The sequence below is a fragment of the Sphaerodactylus townsendi genome, linkage group LG01, assembly GCF_021028975.2.
Source record: "Sphaerodactylus townsendi isolate TG3544 linkage group LG01, MPM_Stown_v2.3, whole genome shotgun sequence".
NCBI classification, from domain to species: domain Eukaryota; kingdom Metazoa; phylum Chordata; class Lepidosauria; order Squamata; family Sphaerodactylidae; genus Sphaerodactylus; species Sphaerodactylus townsendi.
The window spans coordinates 136,765,019-136,792,532 of record NC_059425.1 but is presented as its reverse complement, the minus strand read 5'-3'; the positions used below and the strand labels follow the sequence as shown (position 1 = coordinate 136,792,532).

The window sequence follows — 27,514 nt, the reverse complement described above, 5'->3', positions numbered from 1 at the left end:
ATAAAAAGAGTTAAAAACAATTACCACCAAAGATATCTAGAGCAGGAGGAGGAGCAGCAGAGGTGGTGGTGGTGGTAGTAGTAGTGGTAGTAGCAGACGTAGTAGCAGTAGTGGTAATGGTAGTAGTGGCAGCAGTTGTAGCAGTGGCTGCAGGAGCAGCAGCTGCAGCTGGAGTAGGAGTAGTTGCGGGAACTGGAGTGGCTGCACTAGTTGTAGGGGTAACTACAGGAACGCTGGTCTCAGTTGGCTTCATAGCAAAAAGGTCCAGCTCAGGAGCAGCCTCTGCACTGCCTTCGGATGGGGCAAAAGGGTCTTGTAAAAAGGAAAGGGCAGAATATATACATAGGATCAGTAGGGAAGGAAATTGGGAGGAAGCACACATACTGTGGATTAAAACCACACATACAAATCAAGCATGGTGCAACACACGCACACACAAATCTCATTCCATCAGGTTCCTAATGGATAAATCCAGCCTTTTGTCTCTCCTAAAATAAAAGAGGAGTATCGCCGTATACTTTTGAAGTTTTAGCCTGATCGTTACAAGAGGCTGGAAAGCAACTGGAGAACTGTTGGTATAAGCCAAACTAATGAATGTGCAACATTCAACTCAGGTTCCAAATTTCCAGTAACAAAAAACCAAAACGTACCAAAAAAAACCGTTAGTGGAAATAGTGCCTGACAAAAATGTCACTTGGCAAAGTGGCAAAGCAGCATTACCACTTGAACTTTAATAAGGAGACAGACATACTGCCATGTAGTTTCATTTTAACAGTACAACAAACACAACAATGACAGACTAGCTAATGAGATGGAACCCACCATTTCCTGAACATGCATCAAGAGCTGCGGCTACAGGGGTTGGGGTAGCTGGTGCCGCTGCCCCTTCAGGTGCTGCCGGGGCTTCACCAGGAGAAGCTGCAAAGGCATCTTGAGTGCAGTTTTAGGAACAGAAAATTAAGAAGAATAAAAAAGAAGAAAATATAGTAAAAGAACCAGGTTAAAAAGCATACAAGATTCCCTTATACAAATTGGAGGGCAGAGTTCTGGGTGGGTTTGTTTTGCAGATATCAACAGATTTCAAAGTAGAACTGGGATCTAAAATTTCTTAAAACAATCTGTTTATCCAAGGTGAGATTACACATTTAGCCTGATATTACAGGCAAGAACATAGATATATACATATATATATAAAACAGAAAATGGTGAGAAGTAGTTCATTGTATAAGGGTTCTGGATAGCATGCTTATGTAACATTCAAAAAATGAAGAAAAAAAATCCCTAGAGATTCTCTAAAAGGAGACTAAACCAGTATCAGAGCATTAAAGTTTCCTGTTCAGTGAGCTTGTCTCCTATACACCTTAACAGTAATTCCAGATTTTGGTTACTTCCTAAAATTTAATACTTATGTGGTGGCAATGGATTTCAACAACCCATAGTTCTTCCTGACTTATTGGAAGGGCAAGATGTATACCTGCAACTGAAATATTTTGCATATCCCAAAAGTTTATGTTCATATCCCAACAGTTAGCAGACTGCTCCCCGATGGCTTATCAGGAAAATATTATCAAGAAATAAGGGAGTAATTTAAACAAATCCGGCACTGTTTCAAATTCTTTGCTTTCAGCTACATTGTCCAAGTTTGAGACTATTTACATCCCTTTCCCTCTCCTTTTTACCACTCTCACCTCAAAAGACTGACAGGAATAGATACTAATCATACCCCTAGAAAACACAAATGCATAGATCATCAAGGATGCCTTTTCACAAGAAGAAACATTACTATCTCATAAACCAGGGGTGTCCAATTGGCCATGCCAGCAGGGGCTGATGGGAATTGTAGTCCGTGAACATCTGAAGCGCCAGAGTTGGACACCTCTGTCACAAACCATCCATGCTCTGACCTTAAGCATCACCCAGAATTAGTGCAAGGCTGATTTATAGCAGCACAATGAAGCCAAGAAAACCACAGTATGTCGTAAGATGCACCAGAAGCATTATCACTTTTGCAGAATGCACTTCCCCAGAATTAAATATGGTAAATCTTTTTACATAAAAAGCCCACGATTCTGGGCACCACAATTCAAGAATTATATTGACAAGCCAGAGCATATCCAGAGTAGGATGACCAAAATGGTAAAAGGTCTGGGACCCATGTTTTATGAGGAGAGACTTAGGGAGCTGGGGATGTTTAGTCTGAAGAAGAGAAGGTTAAGGGTTGACATGATAGCCATGTTTAAATATTTTAAGGGATGTCATGTTAGACAGAGCAAGCTTGTTTTCTGCTGCTCCAGAGACAAGGAGCAATGGATTCAAGGTAAAGGAAAAGAGATTCCACCTAAACGTTAGGAAAAACTTCCTGATGGTAAGGGCTGTTTGACATGACGTGACAGTGGAATACGTTGCCTTGGATGGAGGTGGACTCTCCTTCTTTGGAGGTTTTTAAACAGAGGCTGGATGGCCATCTTTCTGGAGTGCTCTGATTATGTGTTCCTGCATGGCAGGGGGTTGGACTGAATGGCCTCCGTGGTCTTTTCCAACTCAATGATTCTATAAAATCAAACAGTATTTTAGTCATACTTTGGTGTAATGAATGGAAACACTGCTCTAGACTATTTCTATTTGGAGCAGATAGAAAGGTCATTTTCCTTAGAGCAGTTCTGTTATTTGGCTTTGTGTTAGAATGTGCTATTACAACAAGGCAAGATACATTTCCTAAATATAGGGGTTTTCTGCATTCTTATTTTCCTAACAAGTGAGTTTCTGTTTCTTCAGGGTTCCCCCCCCCCCCCCCCAGTTTTTCACATGCTTTGCTCCCTCTAGTGGTCACCTTAATATTGGTTTGGGTCCAACATAAAAACCTGCAGTTTAAATCTGCAGGTAGATACCGGTATGTTGGACACAAATAAGTGTAATACTGACTCAACCACTAAAGGTAGAAGCCCTATTTTATTTTTGTCAACTTAAGTTAATGTTGTGATGTTTCACAGGTGTGTCACAAGATCCAACTAGTTTAGTAAGTATAATGCCTTTAAGTAGCATAATATTTTCAAATCACAGGTCAACCCATGTTTACAAATTCATGCCAGTTTGGAGTTGCTGTCAATTTATACCAGTGATTTAGGTATCTCTACTCACTGGCTTATAGAAGTGTTCACCAGTTTCTAGAAGAATAGTCCATCATATGTAATTTACAGTAAGAGATTACTACAGCCCACAGACAACATGCTCTTGATGTAGAGAACAAAAACTGAAAATACTTATTTTTAATAAAGACAATTCCTCATAAAATTAACCCTTAAGAACACGAACACAAACACCTCATTCAAGAAGTGGTTACCACTTGACCCTGAAATGATCTCTACTCTCCTTATTTCATATGCTTCAAAATACTGCCAAGTCTGGGATATGTAAAGAAGAATTTCAAATTAATGTTCACAAGTGATGGGTCTGAAGGCTAAAAACAGGATAAGTAATATTTGGGTTTACAGCTGTAAGGGAAATTAGAGAAGAAATGGAAGCCTGATAGTGAAAGGGTAGTTTCTAAACATTTGCATTTTTATGCAGTGTTTCTGAAATAACTATCAACATTCTTATCCTTGGAGTCCTTAAATGATTGCATTGCATTGTGATTACTCTTCCTCCATCCTATCTAGGAAACCTATGATCAAAACACAATATGTTCAAAGAAAAGGTTTCTACACAAGCTGAAGGAGTAAAAGGAAAGAAGGCATCTTTTTCATGTGCAATCACTCTGTGATCAATACAAGAAGCCATTCTGTGCTGTTCCTCAACACCCTGCTTGACTAGCTGGAGAACTTTTCAGCTAAAGCTCCCTACAAACCTGTACTGTACCACTGAGAAGCACAGGAGTACCACTGTCAATATTTGTACTTAGAGCTGTTGAGAGATACTCCTGGAGAAAGGGAGGGGCCTGAAAAGAATCTAATTATCAGGCTGCAATCTGCAGAGCCCTCCTCCTGTCTTGTTAACAACCCATCAGCAGAGAAGGAATAAGCAGCTGCAGCATTATCACTTATCATCCATTATTATGTGGCAATATACCACTCTGTTGCTCCAGCAGATTTGAGGGGCAAGAAGGAAATGGAGCATAGCCATGGCTGTGGGGCTGTAAAAATGCCAAATATTTTTGAGGCTGCAATCTGACAACTTTCCAGATGTTACATACTCACTCTCTGGAAAAAAATATTGCAGGTGTGATTTCTTCAGCACAGAAAGCTTTGCATGCTGTTACTGCAAGGTTGTAACATTTCTTAACATGAAAAAGCCCTTTTTGAACACAAAAATATTGTTGATGCCAGCTGTTCTAAAAAGCTCATATTGACATGCATCTGAACAAAACAAGATAAAACTGCATTTAGCTCTATTGAAGAGCTAAAGAAGAGCAACAGGAAATGAGGCCTGCCAAATTTTCGATGTGCTGAAGTTGAATTTTTGAGGACACACTACGGCAAACTGCATGGCAGCTGTCCAGCAACGTGAGACCTGGTCAATTACAACAGATCTCAGGTAGTTAAGAAACAATTTCCTTTTGATAAAAATGCAATATTAGGCTGAAAGATTCTGAACGTGGATGATTTCATACCTGTGGTATAGGACACAATCTTGCTTACCTGAGCAATCTTTTAATCAGTAGCATGCTCCACATGAAGTGTACAAAAGAGTTGCTCCTGAAAAGCTCACTTTTAATAAACACTGTATTTTGGAAATGAAATTCCATAACAGAATAAGATGTTCACTGTAGAATTCCATAACAGAATAAGATGTTCACTGTAGATGTTCACTGCTGCTAATTTAACTTCTCCATGCAGTACAAACAAATTTCCCAGGAATGGAGAATGCCTTGTAAGCCCCAAGGCAGCAAATTACAGTTGTCCCTTCCACATTGTGGGGGTCAGGGGTGCAGCACCCCTGTGATCTGGAAAACTGCATAAAACTTGAGACAAAAAATTACTGTGAGATCACCGTGAGATGTCACATGAGAAATTGCCATAAACATGCTTTGGACCGCATTTTTTTTACTAGAAATTTAATTTTAGGAAAAAACTGTGTAGCTGTTCATTAATTTTATTAAATAGTTATGTCATTAAAATTCCCATTTACTGTACTTTCTCATGCCGACCCGCAATATACTGAAACTGTCATTGGGAAGGTTGCGATGTGGAAGGGACAACTGTAGTACTGTTGGGGGCAGCTACTGCTGTGCCAGCACCAGGCCTGTAGTAGAGTCTAGTATTGATATCAGCTGTTCCTTCCGGAGTGCTACAGCTTTTACCTTTCGTGCAAGGATTAAAGTATCAGTGCAACTGTTGTGGCTCAAATGGACAACAGCAGGTAATCAAGATCTTCACCACAGTTCTAAAGCAGAGCTTCAGCAAGGTGCCCCAAAAGCACATTTCTTTTTCCCTGAACAATGAGGACACTTCACACAAAATGACTTCCATGCGGAAGCTGCCAAAAATACACCTGAGGTGACATACTACTCAAAGTTTGCAATATGTATGAGATTATTACCAATGTTTTCAGGTAAAGGTAGCTGACAATACAAAACAAAAGAATATCTCTATCTGAATAACATATTTGGGCAACTACCGGATCCAGTGGGAAGGGTCACCATGTGATCAAGCCAACAGAAAATACTGGCATAAATTACTGTCCTCTATACAAAGCATTACTATACCGAACAGATATTTAACAGTTTGCATGCTGGGCTGCAGTTTATGAAATCACTCTTTGGAATCCTATTTTGTATTTTCCAGTTATTCACTGTTTTGTACCTTATGGACACAGAATTTTATAGACCTGCCTTCCCTTTTCAATCATTCTTTTCTGGCAACATGACTGTTCTTTTAGCCTAACTTATTTATAACATCTGAATAGAGTATCTTGGTGTCACAAGCTAGTTAGAATGCTGAGAATTCTGTCGAGAATTCCTAAAATTCTTCACTGAACAGCAATTTCTCAAATGGAACTGTGAAAATTATTCAAGCTTGTCGTGTACATCACATAGTCTACATTTCTATTTTTCAGATTTCTGTGAAGAGCCACTATTTTAACTCTACTATCGCACTGAGGAAGAAGTAATCCTTTCCTGAAGAAGCAAAGAAAAGTAGATTGCAACATTTCCAGCTCTCTATCTTTTCTGTTAGGAGTTTGAGGAACATATTCCACAAATATCTCACATTTTACATGCACTAGGGGAAAAGTGAGCTGTGTACACAAGTAGGAAGGAAAGAATTAATAGCTGAGAAAAGTGGAAATCAATACTGAAAGCTTTGTAAATAAACATTCAATTGAAAACACACTCTCCTTATTGTGACATGATGTTAACCTACGCTGAACTGTTGAAAGTCTGAGCAAGTCAGATCAAAACTCACTGCTAGAGACAGTAAGGCATACTAGAAGTTTTGAAAGCAGTGTAATTCAGAGGGAAGGTTGAATTACAGAGATTAGACAACTTGATTCCCGGCTCAGAAAAGTCCACTTGGTGCCTTCATAGCATATAGCTGCCGGTTTATTTTTTCATAACCTTAATCAATTTTGTCAGTTTTGTTCTGCTCTCAGCCTTTTCTAGTCAGTTGCTTTGTTTTAGAATCAAACTAAATGAGAATGCAGTTACAGATTTCAACTTTTTCAGCTATGTGGAGCCGCAATTTAGATCTAGGCCAGGGGTAGGGAACCTGCGGCTCTCCAGATGTTCAGGAACTACAATTCCCACTCTAGCCCCCCGCCAGCATGGGCCACCACACTGGGCTGATGGGAATTGTAGTTCCTGAACATCTGGAGAGCCGCAGGTTCCCTACCCCTGATCTAGGCCATGAGGGAAGAGAAGATGTTTTACTAAATGGTTTTACTATTGAAAAATTGGTCCCCTCTCTTTTTTTTCATTTGGACATCTGTGGCTTTTTCTGCTCAGCACAAAAAAAATGTCTTGCAGACATTATAAACAGTAGTTTCCGTTAACAATACCAAGTAGGACTGCAAAGGATTGCAAACTTCCTCTGGCCTCCCGACATAGCCCTAATCTCATTTGAGCATTGCATTGCTGTAGCTGACAGTAGCTGAATCTTCGCTAGTGGGACCTTTGTTAACAGCTGTTTGACTGCCTTTTTTCCTGTTTTGGTGATTTTAATGCTAATTGTATCATTTTAAATTTTGATATTTCAACACTTTTTCAATCATTATTTTATTAGATATGTATATTGCACTTTCCCCAAGTATAGTTCATTTCTACATTTTTCTACTAATGCCTTGTACTTTAAGCTTGAATGCTCAAAATATTGCCCAACTGTACTTGCCATGCAACCATCTTGGAAGGCTGCCTTATGTAACCAGCTAGATCACCCAGCTGGAAACAGAGTCTAGCTCACAGGAGAGATTGATTGTCACACAACGATACATATATTTTTAATTAACTCCTTGAGCATGCCAGCTCAAAGGCAACTCAAAAGCAAGTAGTAACACTTTGAATCCCTACAGTAATGTAAGTTCTGTGAGCACAGTTCCACCCATGGGAATATGCAGTGCTTTAATACAAGTGCAACCTCAACCTACTAGCTAATGCTTCAGAGGAGATTAGAATTTATAGTACACAAAAGGAAGACCTGAAAAATGAAAGTCACGCAAAATCTTTTCCTGGAGACTGCCTCCTAGGAATGACTCTTGAAAATTTAAACTGGTCCATTGGCCTTCATTGAAGCTAATAGTTAACCATGAGCACCACCTTTTTCCAGCTGCCTAGCAAAGCTACTGAAGTTAAAGGGTCCCAAGAGTGCTCTTTCTCTCCCCCTGTTGGTGAGTGTCGAAACTAGAAACAAATGCCAAACAGGCAAACTAACCTCCAAAGAGATCCACTTCAGAAGCAGCAGCAACAGCTGTAGTTGTAGCAGAAGCAGAGGCTATTTCAGTAGTTGCAGCAGTAGTGGAAGGAGTGGGTTCTGGTGCAAATGGGTCTGAGATCTGTGGCTCAGAGGGAACACTGGAAAGCGCAGCCAAACTGTCTGCATGTGCCCATATATGAAGATCAAATGGAAACAGTGAGCAGAAGAGGAAAGAGGAAAAATACCAGCTAACACTGAATTGCCAAAAAGAGCAGAAAGACTAGGCTAGTTAAATATTAACAATTCTCAAATCAGAGAACTGATTTAGAAATTAAGCATTACTCACCCTCTCCCAAAAGGTCTGCAACATTGTCCATTAGAAGATAGCAATGTAAAGAAACAAGAAAGTTAAACAGAACTGCCAGAGTCAACATGCATGCTATCCAGAAGTCATTCTCTGCCAAGGGGAGCTAGTTTCAGTCAACGGGATGCTGCTCTAAATCCAGACATGCCACAGGTACCTTGCATATGGTTTTACATGATGCAGTCTGCTTTCCTTTTCCAAAGCTCCTAAAAACAAAGACTTCTTAAGTGCTTGAGACTTCTATCACTACAAAATTTAACTTAAGCACATTCACCTTTAAAGAGTAAAGTTCATTTTATACATTTCCTAGTTTATATGCCTTTTCATGTTTTAAGACACTGCTGCTTCCTGTCATTATACACTCAAAGAAACACAAAGTAACATCGCAAATAATAATTCCTAACCCAGTTGGCATCACAGTTTTTTTTAAATTTTCAATACATTGACACACTTATTGTGACAAGTGCAACTTTGTTAAGAGCACTGAGAATAGTTTTCATGTTCTTCTAATAAAAGACATCACCAATAAATGTCTTTAAACCATCATTCATACACAGCACAGGATTCAACAGCTGGAAAAAGAATATGCCCCCTGTTTAGATGCACAATGTTAACAGCTTTGATACAGTTCATTTCTAAATTGGCATCATCACTGAATGAAAAGGAGTCATCAGTCCATATAAGAGCCCTTTAAATACTATTGAAGCAAATGGATTTTTGTCTGGTTCATATTATAAGTTTGCGCAGCCTTCACGAATATTTTAGACAAGTGATCTAGATATATCTGAAGAGAAACCCTTTGGAATGTGAGCAAATTAGATTATCCAAGATAGTTGCCTCGTTTCCACAAATTCACACATAGGCTAAGCAGTCACATATTTTACAAGAACATTTACAGTTATTTTTAGCTAATTTTTTCATATATGAAGAACACTGCAAATAAATACATATCATTGCAACTAAGAAGGTTTTTTTTAACTGCTACTTTACTTGTATCTCGGTGAATTGCCAAATTTATTTGCAGCAAGTGACACACATATGACAAGCTGATTGTTTGTGCTCACCTTACAGACATACAGTTATTTCTCTAGAGCAAAGTATTTACTGTATTGCAGCTACATACAGTTAGCCAAGCCATTGAACCAACTGTTTTGCTCCATGATTATGAATCCCAATGACAGGTGCTTCTAGACTCAAACATGACAGACTGTCTAGACCAAAACATGCAGTCAATTTCATTTCTAAAAAAAACTGAGTTTTTCCTCTTGTTAAAGAGTTACCTACACAAGTACATTATGTGCAGGTTTATATCTTTTTAACTGTAGGACTGCAAAATGTTATTACTTGGCATGTACTAATCAAACCATAATGCATAACAGGATACCATTTCAATGGGTTAGGCAGTTTTAAGCTTCTTGGGAGTCTAAAAATCAACATGTATGCTAAATAATTGGTACTAAATAAATAGTACCACTACCAACAACTATGATAATATTAAGTAGGTTGTTGTGACTTCAAAGACTACTTACACAGCTGAGAGTTAATAATGCCTATTCCAGCTTACAAGTTCCTCCAGTTATATTCTGTTCAGACAGAAAACCTCCAACAACTAGCTTGAAAGGAAGTTTGGGAGATCACATGGAATGTGGATGTCTATGTATTATAGCATCTATTGCTTTGCATGCTTGTGCCATGACCAGTAGTTAGTGAAAACATTCCCCCTACATGTATGCAACTATTCAGTGTATGGAACATGGGACTGATCCACAAGCTTTTGTTCTCGCAGCCCCTTCCAACACCCAGTATGATAATTTCCAGAGTCATAGGACTCACATAGGGGAATAACTGCGCAGGAGTGGGGGTGGGGGGGAGGGACAAGGGGTGAAATTGTTCCTTTTCTACAAATGCAGCTGCTTCACCCTTTTGTCCCTTTTCACTGCAGGCTACTGACCTACATGGCTGTGCTTCTGCAGGGCTCCCATGACCCCAGCAATTATCTTTCCCAGGTTTTAAGGGGTTGTAGGTAGAGAATAGGAGAAAATTCCATGTGCTTCTGGCAATGGATTGTTGGACACCATCCACTGAATACCACACCTTCAGAAGAACTGAAATCATTTTCTGTGAAAGGCTTTCACGGCCAAACTGGTTATTGTGGGCTTTCTGGGCAGTGTGGCCGCGGTCTAGTAGATCTTGTTCCTAACGTTTCGCCTGCATCTGTGGTTGGCATCTTCAGAGGTGTATCACAGAGAGAAGTGTGTCACTTCTCTCTGTGCTACACCCCTGAAGATGCCAATCACAGATGCAGGCGAAACGTTAGGAACAAGATCTACTAGACCGCGGCCACACAGGCCGAAAAGGCCACAATAGCCAGTGAGATCATTTTTGATTTCATATGCAAGGAGATACCAATCCAGAGCGTAAATACTTATTTAGACTTTCATTGACCATAAAAAGAACACTCGACAAACCCCAGACTACATTTATATACGTTTAACAACAATTCCCAATCATTTTGTGAATTTTTTCATGAACGGTCCAAGGTCACTTTTATATGACTAAAGATGCAGTTCTAAGAGCACTTTTCTGGGAGTAAGTCCTATTGAATAAACCATGACTCCTATATAGGCATGCTTAGGATTGCTTCCTAGATGCATATGTTTCATGCTTTCAAGTCCCCTCTTCTTACACTGCAGAAAATGAATGACTCCCGTTTCCATTCATCAAATGGAGATGATATATTGTTTCCTTGCTGTTGAGGGCTGATGCTAATACAGGACTTTATATTTGTCTTCTCCTGATGATGGAAAAGACCTTAAAATGTAACTGAAGGATGGCTGTACTGAACACCCTCCTATCTTATTTGTCCTATGATGTGGGAAAAATATTTGACCCCCATGGAAAAGTCCAAAAGTACTCCACTGACATTGTTATCAGGAACAATGTTTCAGTAAAGCTAGAAAGGAAAGTGAATCTATTGTTTCCCCAGGAATTTTCAGTTCTCACATTTTCAACCGCAACAAACGACATGGAATTATCAGTTTAAATTTCAGAAGAAAGAATGCAGAATGGGCATGTGAAAAGAAAAAAAAAAGTGAAAATGCGAACACATATTCTTCCCACAGCCACCCCACATGCAAGGTTTCATTACCTCTGTTGCTACAGGAAGTGTAGCATTTCCAAAGAGCACAACTCTGCATGTAAAAGGCAGATGCCTTGATGTGGGAGAGAGCTAAGGGAAGCCTTAATTTGGTGCATAGCACTGACATCACCTTTATTTCCTGAGTCACTAAGCTAGACAGAGGAGGAAAGAAAATGTAGCAGCTCTGGATAGTGCATTATCGCATCTGATAAAGTGTTGTCCAGTTTGCAGCTTGACAGACACACTCAACTTTGCAGTTACCCTTCTTGTTACCCATTAGGCATTTAATGGAAACCTTGATTTTACAGTCCCATGTAGACAGCAAAAATAAACTCGGTACAGAGCACAATACAAATCTAGCAGGCTGCACTGGACTTGCTATTAGGTGCAGATTTCCAAGAATCTATGTGTAAAAAATATTTAACTTGGCAATTTCCATCCAGAGATAATTTCCACTGTCAGAAGAGAGTTCAATCAACAGGATGTTACTTTCTTGCATCCCCTATCCCACTATATACTGAAATTCTCCCTAAAATGCTGTTCTTGGGAGACTTTAAGGAATAGCATGTGGAGTAAAACTGGGAGTCTAGAAGGCAAATTGAAAAAAAATGAAACCCTTCTTGTTAGTAGAAATCTATTGCTGGTTTCTACCCATGAAATCTAAAGGAAGGCATGTAGGACTACTTCATTCAGAGAACATTCAGTGGACGGCAAACTGTTTTGGCATGCTGAATTTTTAATTAGTGTCTTGTTTTTATTTTACTAATGGACACTGTGTCATTGCAGTTTTTTGTTGCATTATCAGCTGCCCTGAGCTTAAGGAAATAAGATAGGATGCTAGAAAAGGGAAAGAAACAAACAAGTGTCAACAGCTAGCACTGTAAAGCCTCTGAAAACTTGACAAGGAAGGCATGAGTTAAAAGCAGTGTGCACATGATCCAAATTGTGATTATGCAGTTGAACAAGGTACATTTCGAATAAGAACTGAATGCATTGAATTAATCTGTGTGCACAAATACTACTCAAGTCCATAACTCCTTTTAAGGAACTCATATATTCCAAGGGTTAATGTTCTTGATAGGTATTAGAAAGTTTTTCGGGTTCTGGCAACTTCACTATGGTTCCAGACCACTGCATATTTTAAGGCATTCAAATAATGGAGCCCAAGGCCTATTTCCTAAACTCTCTGAAATTTATTCTAGAACACAGTGCCAATGAATTTGAAGTAGAAAGGCAGGAAGATGGGAACCTACAGAGCGGCCACCATAATGAAGAATAAAACCATGCCAAAAAAAAGTTCCTGAGTATTTATTCCCTTACAAGGGGGCAGTCATTACTCAGGGGTGGTTTAGAGAATGGAATAATGTTACCTCCCCATGAGGTTGCTCCAGCAGGTGCTGCTGCAGCTGCTTGTGAAGGACTTGATGTGAAGTCTGGCTGAAGGTCTAGAAGATCACTGGAGGGTTTGGAAGCACTATTATGAAGAGACCAGAAAAGAAAGAGAAAAGCCTTTAGAATAAGAGCCACAGATGTCAGCTGCCAATCCACTCCCAGCCTTGCATAGTTAACAAATGGAAGAGTTAACAAATGAACATCTGCAAGTATTTATTTTTCCATAGCTGTAAGCTCTGTGCTCTGTTAATTTAATAAGTTGAGCTCAATCAGCAAAATAATATATATGGCATGGAGAGTTTTATGGCACACTTGATCAAGGAACATGAAGAGCCAAAATACATCAGTGCACAGACTTATTTCTACCAATAACAGTTGTACCCATATGCACTTTGTATTGGACATACAATAGTGTATTTCAGTGCTCAGATTGCTCCATATACATTATCTTGCAATATTCTGTGGCACATTTGTGAAAAATCAGATATTTGCCATTCCAGAAACTGTTTGAAACGGTATGAAAGGTATTTTCCCTAATACCAAAACACTTCAATTATTGGTAGAGGAAATTATTTCATGGACTTTTCAACTAACCTGACTGGAGCTGCTGTAGAAGATGTTGCAAAGAGATCAAGTGGGGGAGATGTATCAATACTTCTTGCTGGGGTGGAATTGGGAGTAGTGGCTGGAGAAGACTAGACAAGAACAGCTTATAAATACATAGGCCAGGAAATCTAAACTGGCAAAGCAAGTATACGTTCCATTCAGCAGCCGTTATACAAAGCACTGCTAGGATTCTTCATATAAATAGAAGGTTAATAGGCTTCAGTTCAGGCCTAGAGATCTCCCAGAATTACAACTGATCTTGAGGCATCACTTTCCCTGAAGAAAATAGCAGCTTTGGAGGATGAATTCTATGGTACTATACTCTGCTGAGGACCTTCCCCTCCACCACCCCCCTCCCACATTCCCTGCAAATACCTAGGAATTTCCCCATCTGAATTTGGCAACCGTATGTAGGTCACTTAAAATAAATCACCAACTCAAAATCTTGATAATCTTGATTTTTTTTTCCATTTTGAAGCCATAAATATCAAAACTTATTTAAGCAGAAGTTCATTCTTCAGGTGAAGCACTTGCACTAAGATGTGTGATACTGGGTACACTGAATTTCTAACATGTACCTCTCAAAAATGTTCAAGCCTAAAACATGAATCTGTCTGGAAACATACAAAATATACTCTTTTTAGTACTGGAAGTGGAAGGAGTAGTTAACTTCATAGTGTCAACGCCTGGGTGCAAAATGTGCAAATGCATGTGCCAGAATCAGTGAACCAATTTACTATAAAGCTGGGGAAGAAGTAATTTTTGTTGGAGGAAGGAAAGCCCCAACGCTCCTGGCCCATAATGTGCTTGACCTGGTCCCGCCCCAGCAAAGACTGCTTCTGATTCAAGTCCCACTCAACGGAAAACAGCCAGGCACAACTAGTTTCCAAGAGGAAGTGAAAAGAGTGCAGGAAAGATAGGAGTCTCTTACCTTTTCGCACCTACTCTTGCTGTGCTTTGAACTACTGGTTCTTGTTAGCAATTCAACATGGCACAAGTTATGTCGGGATTGTGTTGCTGTAATGTCTAGTTTGCCTTTAAGTGGCAGTATTTTTTACATATCACCTTTTATTAATACAGGCAAGAGCTGCTAAGAAGCTTTAAATGTTTAAACTGCTTAATTACTTTGATCAGCATATAAAGGGGGGATGCTTTATTTTAAAAAGCTCATAGCCAAATTAGAAAGATAAAACAGTTAATGTATTAACAGTAACTTCTCTCTCAACTCTTTGTTTGAATTGTAGATCATTTGTTCACAGCAGCGAGATGTTATCAAGGGATCAGTGGATAAGCAACATCTCATTTGTCCCTGCCATGACAGAAACTGGCAGAACCAAATGGGGTGGCTGCTGCTGAATAGTTAATCCTGGTGAATTGTGCAAGCTGAATGGTATCAAAACTTCTGGTGATTGCTTCCAGATCTGGCCCTCAAAGCAGTCCTAAAAGGGCCCTCCTCCTTGACTTTTACTGACAGAAACAAAGGCTTGAAACCCGGCCGTATTGTGTGGTTGCCTAGGAACCACCTCAATGACCACAGCTGAGGATATTAATTTCTTGAAGGTATAGGTGTTCTTTTGATTATTTGGAGGATTCAATCTCAACCTTTAAAAAAATCAGGTCTTTTTTGCTAATCTAGTACTTTTTCAGGTTTGTAAAAAGCCCTGTCTCATATGCTAGTATCTGTAATCCCCATGTTTAAGTATCCACAGAACTGGCTCTGTTAAGAATTAAATATATTGATAACTCAAAAACCGGAAAGTTTTGAGGCTTTTTAGTTCAGGAAAGAAAAAGATAAGAGATACACAAAAAGAGTTTGATGACCCCATTCTTGGTGTGAAGAAAGTTTTTTGGTATTCATAATGAATTGGTTCACCCACTAAAAGTAATATCACCAGTTCACCACATATAGGGATATGATCAACACTGCTGTTTATTTGGATCACATACCCGTTTATTTGGATCACTTACTATGCTTCATAAATAACAGAACACCAAATAGTGCAAACCGGACTCTCGTGTGATCATAATGTACTGTCACTGTTAGATAAATGTAGTTAATACACATTCAAGTAAAAAAATAAATGTTTGCATAGAAGTTTGTAGCATATAGTGCAATCTTGTTTGAATGTCCTTCCAGGTAATTTAACCACTGCACACAGAAATCAAGCACAACTAAGAAAAACTATATTAAATGTTTACCTTGCCCAAAGGTGAAGGAGCGCCAGAGCTAGAAAGATTAACATAGAAATATTGTCAAGTAAAATAATTTTGGGAAATACTTTAAGCTGTCTTGAGCATAAGGTTATAGAATCATAGAGTTGGAAGGCACTGTACACACCATCTAGTCTAACAGACCCCCCCCCCCCCCGCCAGTCAATGCAGGAAAGCATTCCTGACAAGGGTTTGTCCAGCTGCTACTTGGAGACTGCCAGTGAGGGAGGACTGCATGTTTGTTGATCCCCAACCCCAAAAGCTTGGAACACAGCTGACTTTTAGGTTAGTAAAACTTTAGCTAGATGTTGATATCCATGATAAGGGTTGACAAATCCCTTAAAATACTCTTAGTGGCTGAGAATATGCATTGTTTTCTAGGTCAGCACCCAGTCAAAACAATCTCAGGAAGCAAGACTAAAGAGTAAGAACTTGGAAACTTGCTGTCAGTCAGAGTAGGCAGCATTATGGCCAACAGACCATTTATTTGCTTTGTTTTGAAGTACCTTCTTATAGTCAAACAGTACTTCATAAATAAAAAAAGGTAAAGTGACATGGTCAAAGGATCTTACATGCCTTATTACTACTATGTAGTGGTTTTAAAATTAGTATGGACAAGTGTTATATGGGGGGCACTAGGGCTGTACCAAGTAATTCATTCAGACAAAAGAGGGTGAATTGAATTTGCATTGCTAAAACTTAAACACAACTGCCCTCACAATACCAAATTGTAAAGATGACTTAAAATTTAACGAGAGCTATCACTCTGTTGCCCGACCTGGCTAGCCCAGGTTAGCCTGATATCATTAGATGTCAGAAGCTAAGCAGGGTTGATCCTGGTTAGTATTTGGATTGGAGAATACCAAGGCAACTCAGGGTTGCTACACAGTGGCAGGCAACTGAAAACCACCAGTGAATGCCTCTTGCCTTGAAAACCCTGCCAGGTCACCAGAAGTAGTGGTGACTTGATGACTCTTTCCACCACCACCATCACACTTTGGTAGAAAGAACCTTCTTTACATATTTGTTTTCTCAAATTCTAATGATAAACAGAACCAAAGAATCTTTGTAAAATTAACAAGTATACCCCTAATTCAAAGTCCAATCCAACCCAAATCTTCTCCACATACAACTGGCCATACCAGTCAATAAAAGCTTTAACTGAAAGCCTGTTTTGGTTTCATGCTGATTCCAAGCACATCTGGTCAAGTACATTTACACTACTCTCTTAAAAGGACTTCATTCTCTTATTAATATTTTTCATTATTTCCTGGTGCTCCAAGTTGAAAAAAAAATTGAAGTCCTTTCTTTCTTAGCCTAACGTATTTCCCCAAAAATAAGACAGGGTCTTATGTTAATTTTTGCACCAAACGATGCATTAGGGCTTATTTTCAGGGAAATACGGTACCTTCACAATTCATTAAGGTGGGCTCTCGGCAGCCCCGTTGTCTCACACACGTGTGATGTTGCATCTCTACTGGGCAGGGAGCACCCTGGCTGGATCACACCATCCTTGATCTGTAATCATCGGTAGGGCTTACTTTTTGAGTAAGCCTCATGACGCCTCCTAAGCAAAACTCTAGAAAAATCAAGTGGCGGTATTTATTTTTGGAGTAGGTCTTATTTTCGGGGAAATATGGTAATTACTGGACAAGTGTAAACGCATAATTTATATTTTTGAGACTATGAGTACATTAAAATAAGTGGGACATTCATTTTCACACTTTGAAATGTCTATGAATTAAATGCCTTTGTGAAACATCTGTGTATACACCATAGGGTTGAACTCAAAGAACCAGGAACACAGCTCCATTTACAGAAGGCTCGTTCTTCCCTTTCCCAATCTTCTGCAGCCCCCAAATTACTGCTCCTGAGGATTCTGGAACCCTGGGAGCAACATAGGATGCAGCCCACTTAGCTGCAACTGCAGTGGAATGTCAGTGGAAGTTGCACAAGAGTCACTTTCTATTTCCACAACAGGATCCAAGACACTGTTGTACACAGGAACTGGCCTTCATTGAACTGAAATCACTGTAGGTCTATCCTTTCACTACAGTTTCTAACATATTCATGCACAAATGAGAGATATCTGCTTACCCTTCACTACATCGGAAGACAGCCACGTACATAAAAATAAAAGAGGTACAAAGAAAGTTGTGTTAGTGACAGTTGGCTCTTAATTTATCCTTCGACAATACAGTTGGCTCTTAATTTATCCCTAAAAACAGCAGAGAAAATAGCCTAAATATTTCTCTATGCACCCTTTGTGAAAATACTAAAATATGTGATGACATGAATGGAATTTTCTTATTGACTGATACAGCAACTAACACTATTTTGGCTGCCAATGCCAAAGAATTAGAATAGCCTACTGCACTCCTCTGACTAACAAAGGAACAGCAATCTAGCACCACAATAGATTCATGTACCATGTATTGTGGAGGGCAGAACCCCCAACATACTGTTTCAGGGTTGTTTCCCTTTCAGGCCAAGGGAGGCAAAGAATAGGACAGTGTGCAGTATACACATAATGCAGAGTTTGTGGCCACTAGAAACAGCAACAGTTTGGAACTACACAGGAACCTGTTATCCATTTTAAAGGGCTGGCTCAAGCACTGGGGATCACATCACAGTTATGACAAGTGAGACTATCAGTTACTTGGAGGTGGGGAGGAGAAACTATAATCATTCATGACCCTGGATACTCTGTCAACTATTCCTAAGTTGTAACATATTTTCTTCTTGGAAGGAATATAAAGGGAAAAATCAGCTAATTTTTGCAGCAATGCTGGTACCAAGTTGTGTTTTGTGGTAAAGCAAATAGCTGAACTATTCAGAGAATTTTTGTTTACCTGTTCCCAGGTTTCTTTCCTTCCAAAGTGTTTAGATGTTGTTCAAGTGTCTCCATGAGACTGTTAGGGGCCTAAGGAAAACAAACCACACATTTCACATTATAAAAGGGGTGCGCTACACCGAAGCCCAGTTACACCCAAGATAAAGCCTGTCTCTTTGAATTATTTAGAACCAGTTATGATCATGTTCGTGCTATAATCTTAATTCTGCAATAACTGTGAGATACACACACCACCTTCAGACTGTTAAAGAGAAAAAGAAGAACTGCTATTGGAAATATATTCAGGTTATTGGGAACAGATAATTGTTCAACATGCAGTTAAGGCTTGTGTGTATGTTTATTTTAGAAAAGAACAGCACAGGCATTCACAGGTCAAAGCTGCCAATCAAACTATAACTAACATAGTTATTTGCATGCATACCGTGCACTTTTGCATTCAACCTAATTAGCTTAGTCGTCATTTTCTCTTCTATATAAATAGAATTGGAATATCAGGATAGAACTTCTGTATTTGTTCTCTCTTCACTTTAAGGTCTACCACAATGCCATAACGTGATCTGATCACATCATGCATTTCCTTGATCTCAGTAATGGCTTGGCTCTTTCAATAAATCTCCACCAACAGCCAGAAAGAACTTTCTTGCCTCCCCTCTCTATGGCAAAACAAAAATTTCCCCGAAATGATGTTTCTGAGGAACAGGGGACCCTCAAGAACCACCTGAGGGGTGAACTGTGGGCTTCCAATGAGGAAAACAGGCAAAAATTGCCCCTTTCCATCCTATTGAAAGTAAATTTATCATGGGATACAAGCCAATCATATGAAGAGACGGTATGGACACACACTGACTTTGAGGAGAAAGGAAGGATATAATTAGTGTTTTAAATAAAGGCATGCAAACAGTGATACTACATCCTGTGCGTGGTTAAAATGTTACAAAGATAACAGAAGTGTGAGAGTTCAGACAGCATCATGTCAACGCCAGATTAGCTTTCAGCATTTGAAACACTACAGGTCTCCTTACTACCACCAGCAGGATGAGATTCCTAAAAAAGCAGGATTGGTGCTGTTTTTATCTCTCCCTCCCACATCAGCAATTATAACTGTGTTTTCAAATTGTCATTAAGAAATTGGATACAAAATAATACATTCTAAACCCACTTGATCCCCTTAATGTTTTATAGCCAGTAAAAGTCTGAGACATCCACTTGACATTGCTATAATGAGGAAAAGTTCATAGAGTAAAAACAGTTAACAGTGTCCTCAGCTACTCCAAGATAAAAATAGTGCCTAGGTAAGGAGATTCCCAGAAAGCCAGAGGAGTGATCAGAGGAAAACCTTCAGAGGCACAGAAAGAGATATAAGCTATATTTTACCAAGATTACCGGTTCATCAATTTCACAGTCTTTAAAAGGAGATTTTTCACTATCATCCCTGCTTTTCAGATCATTCAGAATTCTGGACAGCAATACCTAAGTTTTTCATACATAAAATAGTGTGATTAAAACACTGTGGTTAAAGAACACTTAACTGAAACATCATTACCCAGTCTCACTGCCAAGATGTCTGTTTCAGAAAATTTTAAGAGGAAGTTTTTGAAAGGCCTCTGAGAATAGCTACCAGTCACATATTGTAAGATGGATCAATATAAATGTTTCATATAGGTCTATATCTTTATTCCACTATCCATAATTTTTGCTATAACACCCAAGGTACATTTCTTTTGGTTTTACTTAACTTTGTAATTAAGTATGTATTTTCATCTCAAATCCTGGTGGGCCACTGCGAGTAGCAGAGAGCTGGACTAGATGGACTTTGGTCTGATCCAGCTGGCTTGTTCTTATGTTCTTATGTTCTTAAGTACTTGTGGAGTGGCACAATGATAGCCAACACTTCAATTTTCTCTATTTACTCATGCTATTCAGCTCGAAGTAGCAACTCCAAACATACATGGTGTATACAAACATGAAGGCTATATAGGTCTGTTGGAAGTGGCATCTTCTGCATGGGTCTACTGTTGGTTAAGTAAGTGGCAGCTGTTGCCTGGACTGCCTTTTACCAGCTTTCGTTGGTTAGCCATTTGCAGCCTTTCCTAGGCAGAAAAGATCTGGCCACTCTGGTGCATGCCCTGGTTTCATCTAGATTAGATTAGTGCAATGTGCTCTTTATGGAGCTGCACTTGAAAAGTGTTCAACTGGTGAAGAACGCTGCCACTGGAATTTTTATTCGAGGAGGCCTTATTACTCCATACCTTGGTTCATAAACACTGGCTCCCGATCAATTTCTGGGCACAATTCAAGATTCTGATGTTGATCTTTAAAGCCCTATAGGATTTGGGACCAATATACTGTGACAAATGCCCATATTTGGGAAGTGGTTTCCACTGAGAAACTGCACTGAAATAGTTAAGTCCTGCCCAGTCCTGATTGGCTGAGGGAAATTGCCTGGGAGAAGAAAAGGAAGCAGCTGGAATGTTGTAGGGGGTTCTTTTTCTCTGGGGAGAGTGAGGGAGACTCCAGAAAAGGGGTCTGAGCCCAAAAACCTGTAAGGGCTACAGAATATATAAAATTAGGGTGACCCTGGGAACGTGTCTTTGGGGCTTTTTTACTCTTCCTTAAGGGGAGGTCTCCAAGATTTGGCTGCAGAGAAGCGCCTGAGGGAGACTGGTCAGTTTGAAGTGGAAGACCAGCTTCCTGAGCAGACAGCTGTGACCCTTCTTACTTTATTCCAGTAGACACAGGGATTCTAGACAGGGACCCAAACAAATTACTGTTGGTTATAGGACCATTTGAGAGCTTAAACAAACTGACTGAATTACAATACATACTTCTTTCTTTGTATATGTTTATTTGTTCCCCAACCCTACCAAGGGAAGTTTCGTTTTACTGTTTATTTTAAATAAAACCTTTTGTTGTGGAACTGTAAGACAAATTGGGCTCTAGTGCTCATTTTGAGGGAGGTCCTTAAAGTCAATAAGGAATAATTCCTGAGGGAATAACTCCCTGGGGCTTGGAACTTGTGAAAGGGAAATCCTTTCCTTTCTTTTCCCCCCGTTTGGTTTGTGTTACATATACCTATTCTCTTATGAACATACCTGACCCAGGGGCATACCGTCCTAGGGACATGGGGACACCCATATCTCCAGGTACAAGCCTTTTGGTCACGTAAGGGGGTGCTGGATGTCCCTCCCATGTGATGAAATGGCATGCACCCCCTGCCACAGTGCCACACACCCCTCTCAGCTGGTTTCTGCCCTTCCCAGGTGCTGGGGAGGGCAGCAGTCAGCCTCCAGGGATGCGCGGGGGGGGCATTCTGCCCCCCCCCCGCATCTGGGCTTCTGCCCTCTACAGAGCCTGGGGAAAGCAGGAGATGAGCTTGCCTCCAAGGATCTGCTTTTAAAAGCATGGAGGCTGGGGGCGGGACTCAGGGGCGGGGGCCCCCCACCCCGCTGGGCTCCCTGTAGCCCAACTTCTGCCCTCCCCAGAGCCTGGGGAGAGCAGGAGCTGAGCTGGCTTCCAGGGACTGCGGGGTGTGTGTGTGCACGCTATTTTGTCACATGGGAGGGATGTCCAGCGCCCCCTCACATGACCAGAAGGCATGCATCGGGGATATGGGTATCCCCATGTCCCTAGGACGGTACACCCCTGGGTCAGGTATGTTCATAAGAGAATAAGGTATATTGGTCCCAAATCCTATATTCAAGTATATTAGTCCCCTGCCCCCAGGGACACATGCCCCCACCCTCAGCTTTTAAAAGCCTACCCCTGGAGGCCATGCCCCCAAGGCCCATCACTAGGCGGGAGGTGCGGCACCCAGAGAAGTTGTCTCTGGGTGCCATTTTCCCTCATACACCTCTGACCTAACCACTATAGCCGTGGTGGCGAACCTTTGGCACTCCAGATGTTATGGACTACAATTCCCATCAGCCCCTGCCAGCATGGTCAATTGGCCATGCTGGCAGGGGGTGATGGGAATTGTAGTCCATAACATCTGGAGTGCCAAAGGTTCACCACCACTGCACTATAATAATCTTTGGAGAACTTGCTTCAGATAACTCCTACCTTCTGCAATCAGATGAGTAGCAAACTGGGAGAGGGCCTTCTTAGTTATGGCACCAAAACTCTAGAACTCACCTAGATGGGGGGGATGTGTGTCCCCATCTGTGGCCATCTTTCACCAGAGGGTAAAGACTTTTTTTTTGTTTTCATGTGGTATTCCCACAGAGATCTCCCTGCCCAACATTTTGTATCTTCGCATGCATTTTAGCTCTGGTTTTAATAATGTGTTTGGGGTGTTGGTTTCAATGATTTTAAAATGTGATTTCATGACACATGTTTTATTTTGTTGGCTGCCTTTGTGATCCTTTTGATGATGGAAAGGTGGGACATAAATTATGTAAAATCAAAATAAAAGTAAAAGATAACAGCAAAAAGGCATCTGAAAGCATTATGTTCTGCATTTGTATTTTATTAAGTTCAGTCCTGGATGTCATGACGTCCATCAACACAATTCCAAAAGGAATACAAATCAATGTGAGCTTGCTCAGAGCTGCTCGTGTAAATAAAGGGGAAAAATAGGAACATTTGCAGAATTACTGCAGTATAACTCTAGACCATTCCCATCTTTTGCAACAACTTCTGTGCCTATGACCAACCAATAAGGAGTTCAATATTTTAACAGTTTTTAGTGTTTCTACTCTAGAATTCTGCATAACTCTGAAAAACTAATTGCTCTTTTTTTAAAAAAATCACAAGGCTATATACAAATGAGAAATACTTTCATAGAACAAGTTACATTTCAGTAATCAGGCACTTTTCATCTCATAATCTCTAGGCCTCTGAGGAAATGATTGATTGCTATGAAGGATTTTTATTACACAAAACATCACCTAATATTACCATCAATGGTATTTGCCTTTAGCATTAGTGGCATTTTGCAGACATCCAGATCTGTCTTTAGATTTCAAACTCAATGAGCTTGCTTTAAATTAATGGATGTCATGCTACTGTGCAGCCTCATTAAACTGCAAGTCTTAATAATTACGAATGCCATAGTAATAGTTTTAATGCTGAAATATGCTTTCTCCCTAGATTAATTACTGGGCAACTAATTCTAAAATAAAACTATAACATGTTATAGAGAGAACCGTATGTTTTCTGAGCCTTTAAAGTGCTTCATATATATTCTTACAGATATATTATTGCTTTCCTCCTTACAGCAGTACGAAGTTAGCTTATTATCCCAATTTTGTAGACGGGAGCTGACTGCTAGAAGCTTGCCAAAGGTCACCCAGTGAGTTCACATGTGTGACTTTCAGCTCATGCTCTTGACATTGTGCTTCCTCAGCTCTCAAGCTGCTGTTTTCAGGATGCATAGTCTTAGCTTTAAGATCGTGTACAGACTAATGCCATTAGGTTGGATGCTAAACAGACTACTGCTAATAAGGTAAAACAATTCAGAAACTTACTTGCGTAAGATCAGGAATGTCTCCTTTGTCAATCCCAACTTGCTGTGGATAAAAAAAAAGCTAATCTCAGAAATGGGTATTCATATGTTGTAAGTCCTGAAAATGAATTGGTTTATGTTTTCTTACATTGGGTTTGCCAGGAATTTTCAACAATGTGCTTTATAGCAGCTTTACTGCAGTTCTGCAGCACTGTGATTCTGCAAGAAACACTCTCCTTCTAGGGCGGCATAGTTCCACTCAACTCAAGGACATAGGAGTAAACTAGGCCAAAGTGACAAGGTGAGATAAAGGTAATTTTTTCCTATTGAATCAGCCTATATGTTTCCCTTCTCTTCCAGGTAGTTTGTAATCAGAGATTGTGTCCGCTACATCCCTAAAACTATACTGCATTTGAAACATTTATGCCCAACTTAAGAAAATGGTTTCAAGCTCTACTGGTATGTAGTATTTTCTTGCAGATACCTAGTAGTGCTGCCTCTTTTTATGAGTAACATTGCCTCTCATGGCACATTTTCAAACATTGAACATACCACTCTGAAGAGATTTAGACATACACTCTTTGCTCCGTTCTACTGCACTATGTGACAAAACAGAAGCCTGATACTTTCTATCTCCTTCTGTTGATGAAACTGAATATTTGCACTAGGAAATCATTTTTATTTAAACATGGAAGGGTAGGATCCAAGACTTCCTAGCAGAAGAACACTTTCACTTCCTGGTAGTCTTATCAGGACTGCTTGATCCTCATCCAATTATCTTTCCTCAAGCTAGCTGTCATCCACATGTTGGTGACACCTCACTCAAAGGTGAATTCCGCATGGGCCAAAAACAGCAGTGTGAAAACAGTGTAAAATGGTTTAAATCGGTGTAAAAGGGTTTACGCTGTTTTCACATTGTTTTCACACCACTGTTTTTGGCCCATGCGGAATCCGCCAAAATCTCAACACAATTGCTTCAGGCAGTGTTATGTAGATGTTAAATATCATGGGGACAAGACTGTAGCCTTCCAAGCACATAGCATGGAAGACATGAAGGCAAATGGCAACCCTGTAGCCAGAGCCATAGCGAGGGGGAACTGCGCCCGGAGCACGTGTGCTCTGAGCCCCTGCCAAGCCCCCATTCACACACCCCCACCAGCATGCACGTGGTGCAAGACACTCCCCGCTGGGTGCTACGCCACTGCCTGTAGCACAACTTTCTGCAAGCATCCAGCCAGATATGGAGGAGGAGGAGTTTGGATTTATATCCCCCCTTTCTCTCCTGTAGGAGACTCAAAGGGGCTTACAATCTCCTTGCCCTTCCCCCCTCACAACAAACACCCTGAGAGGTAGGTGGGCCTGAGAGAGCTCCGAGAAGCTGTGACTAGCCCAAGGTCACCCAACTGGTGTGTGTGGGAGTACACAGGCTAATCTGAATTCCCCAGATAAGCCTCCACAACTCAAGCGGCAGAGCTGGGAATCAAACCCGGTTCCTCCAGATCAGCGTGCACCTGCTCTTAGCCACTGCTCTTAGCCACTACGCCACTGCTGCTCCTTCAGCGGACATCTGAAGCATAGTGCCCTTTCCCCACAACAATTCAGCCTGTTGCTCCAAAAAGATATCAAGATTGGGTGTACTTAGAGACACCCAGAGGTCCAAGAGAACCATTCCCAAACCCAGGAATCAACCTGGATTTTAATGGGTATAGCTGACCCATTTCTTTCAAGACCACCTGATGTTCAATGACTACTATTTACTTACACGTTGCTCAGAATATGTGCAAATCATTATTAACCTTCTACACATGACTTTTTCAAGCATTCAGTTAATGCATGTAAACAGGGAGCAATTCAGGTGCGTCCCCCCCTTCCTCCCCCCTGACAGGTCACTGCCTTGTTAGCACAGCATATAAGCATGTACACTCCCTCTCCATGAACAGATACATTTGGAAAGCAGAATCCCCAGGAGTATACATGCATATATAGTAGTATATATACAGGAGTATATATACATACATCATCTATGTGCATAGACACCAAGATCATGAGACACTGATCATGCCAAAGTAGAACTAGCATGGTTATGCCTTTACCTTCTTATGCAAATTAACTGAACAAATGGAGGAGGTGTATATTTTTGGTATGGAGTCATTGCATATAAATGACTGGCATGTATGCTTCTTGAGTTATTCATCATGGATGTTTTATTTACCTCTGCAACCTTAAGGAATTCCGATACTCTGGTCATTCTGGTCAGAAACCGCTTGTAGATTTCAAGAGCATCTTTACACTGGCCCTTCTTCATTTCAAAAAATTTCTCTGAGGAAAAAATATACAAAATTACACATCAACATCTATAAGCACTGTTACTTTATAGCATTTAATTTCACACAACTAAACGTGGCCTAAATTTTACAGAATCATTTTGCCTATTCTGGCCTACAAGCCTTGAAAGAGAATACTGACTGAAGGACCAGAAGGGACACTGTATCATTTGGGGTGAGGAATATTACTTGTAGAGTTCTGAATTATGAATCAAAGGATAAATACTAAAGGTCTCTTAAAGTTGTTATACTTGCATTGAAAGAATTAGGGATGTTACAGCCCCATCTGGGAGAGTGGGATGGGCGAATCCATCAGTGGGAGCGATGTGTGACCATACTGGTCGATTTGCCCTCCCCAGAGGATTGACCTTGGGCTAGTCACAGTTCTTCGGAGCTCTCTCAGCCCCACCCACCTCACAGGGTGTTTGTTGTGAGGGGGGAAGGGAAAGGAGATTGTAAGCCCCTTTTAGTTTCCTGAAGGGAAAAGGGGATATAAATCCAAACTCTTCTTCTTCTTTTCTTCTACCTCTCTCTGTCAAGAATGACTTGCTAAATGCAATGGGCCACAGCAGCATTCAAAATTGTACCTTATCAGCTTGCTTACCTAGTAAGTTAATAACTCCATCATTGTAGCAAGCAAAAAGCTTGATGAGATCTTTGAAGAGAAGCATAAATGCAGCATTTATGACACCATTTGTCAGCTCATTTGGATGAACCTACATACAAATAAAGAACCCATGTTTTTTCCCAGCTTCATCCACAACATTCAGAAATAGTGTTCTTTGAAATTAAATACTGTGGAATATCATCAATCATACATTTTACCATCAATATTTAAGTCTGATTCATACATATAAAAGAAGATACAAAATATTCCTGAAGGAAAGTCTGTAGAAAACTATGCATTAAAAAAAACCCACACTCTTTTCATGTTTTCTGGAAACTTCATAAAACAATTTTATCTTTGGTAACCAGAAATATTAGGCTTCAGCTTCATCTCCTGCAGGAAGAGACAAGATGGCAGGAGGGAAATCAGAGGGTAGAAACATATCCAATAGAATCTTGTGGTATCCTTGTGCATAGGACATGCTGAATGTGATTTAGCACACTACTAACAGTAAAGAGAAGCAAGCGGTATGGTAGGCTCAGTTGACGGAGGAGAAAATTTTTAAAAGTCCAGCGCAATCCACAGTTTTCTTCCACTTATTCTCTCTGAAATATGGAAAACTTACAAGAAGAAATTAAACATCAATAAGCATACAACTGCCTGAAGAAACAGCTATGTTTTTACTGTGGAGTTTAGTAGAAAATAGCTTATGTTGCAGTAACAAAGTTTAAAT

General features: G+C 40.2%; 1 protein-coding gene across 13 annotated transcripts in view; it reads right to left on the bottom strand.

Moving 5' to 3' along the window:
* Positions 1-27,514, bottom strand: part of SNAP91 (synaptosome associated protein 91) — a 97,539-nt gene that overhangs the window by 16,739 nt on the left and 53,286 nt on the right. For 7 of the 13 annotated variants that reach the window (XM_048495161.1, XM_048495104.1, XM_048495180.1 and 4 more), the window contains exons 7-19: positions 26,779-26,890; positions 26,063-26,169; positions 23,873-23,914; positions 19,782-19,877; positions 18,406-18,476; positions 17,651-17,656; positions 15,542-15,569; positions 13,331-13,431; positions 12,715-12,818; positions 8,188-8,202; positions 7,860-8,021; positions 823-930; positions 25-312 (exon numbers count right to left, since the gene is read on the bottom strand). In XM_048495161.1, coding sequence (XP_048351118.1) covers positions 25-312; positions 823-930; positions 7,860-8,021; positions 8,188-8,202; positions 12,715-12,818; positions 13,331-13,431; positions 15,542-15,569; positions 17,651-17,656; positions 18,406-18,476; positions 19,782-19,877; positions 23,873-23,914; positions 26,063-26,169; positions 26,779-26,890 — 1,240 coding nt within the window. The remainder of the gene's footprint in view (positions 1-24; positions 313-822; positions 931-7,859; positions 8,022-8,187; positions 8,203-12,714; positions 12,819-13,330; positions 13,432-15,541; positions 15,570-17,650; positions 17,657-18,405; positions 18,477-19,781; positions 19,878-23,872; positions 23,915-26,062; positions 26,170-26,778; positions 26,891-27,514) is intronic. The other 6 variants (XM_048495201.1, XM_048495171.1, XM_048495209.1 and 3 more) reach the window with 3 other exon arrangements.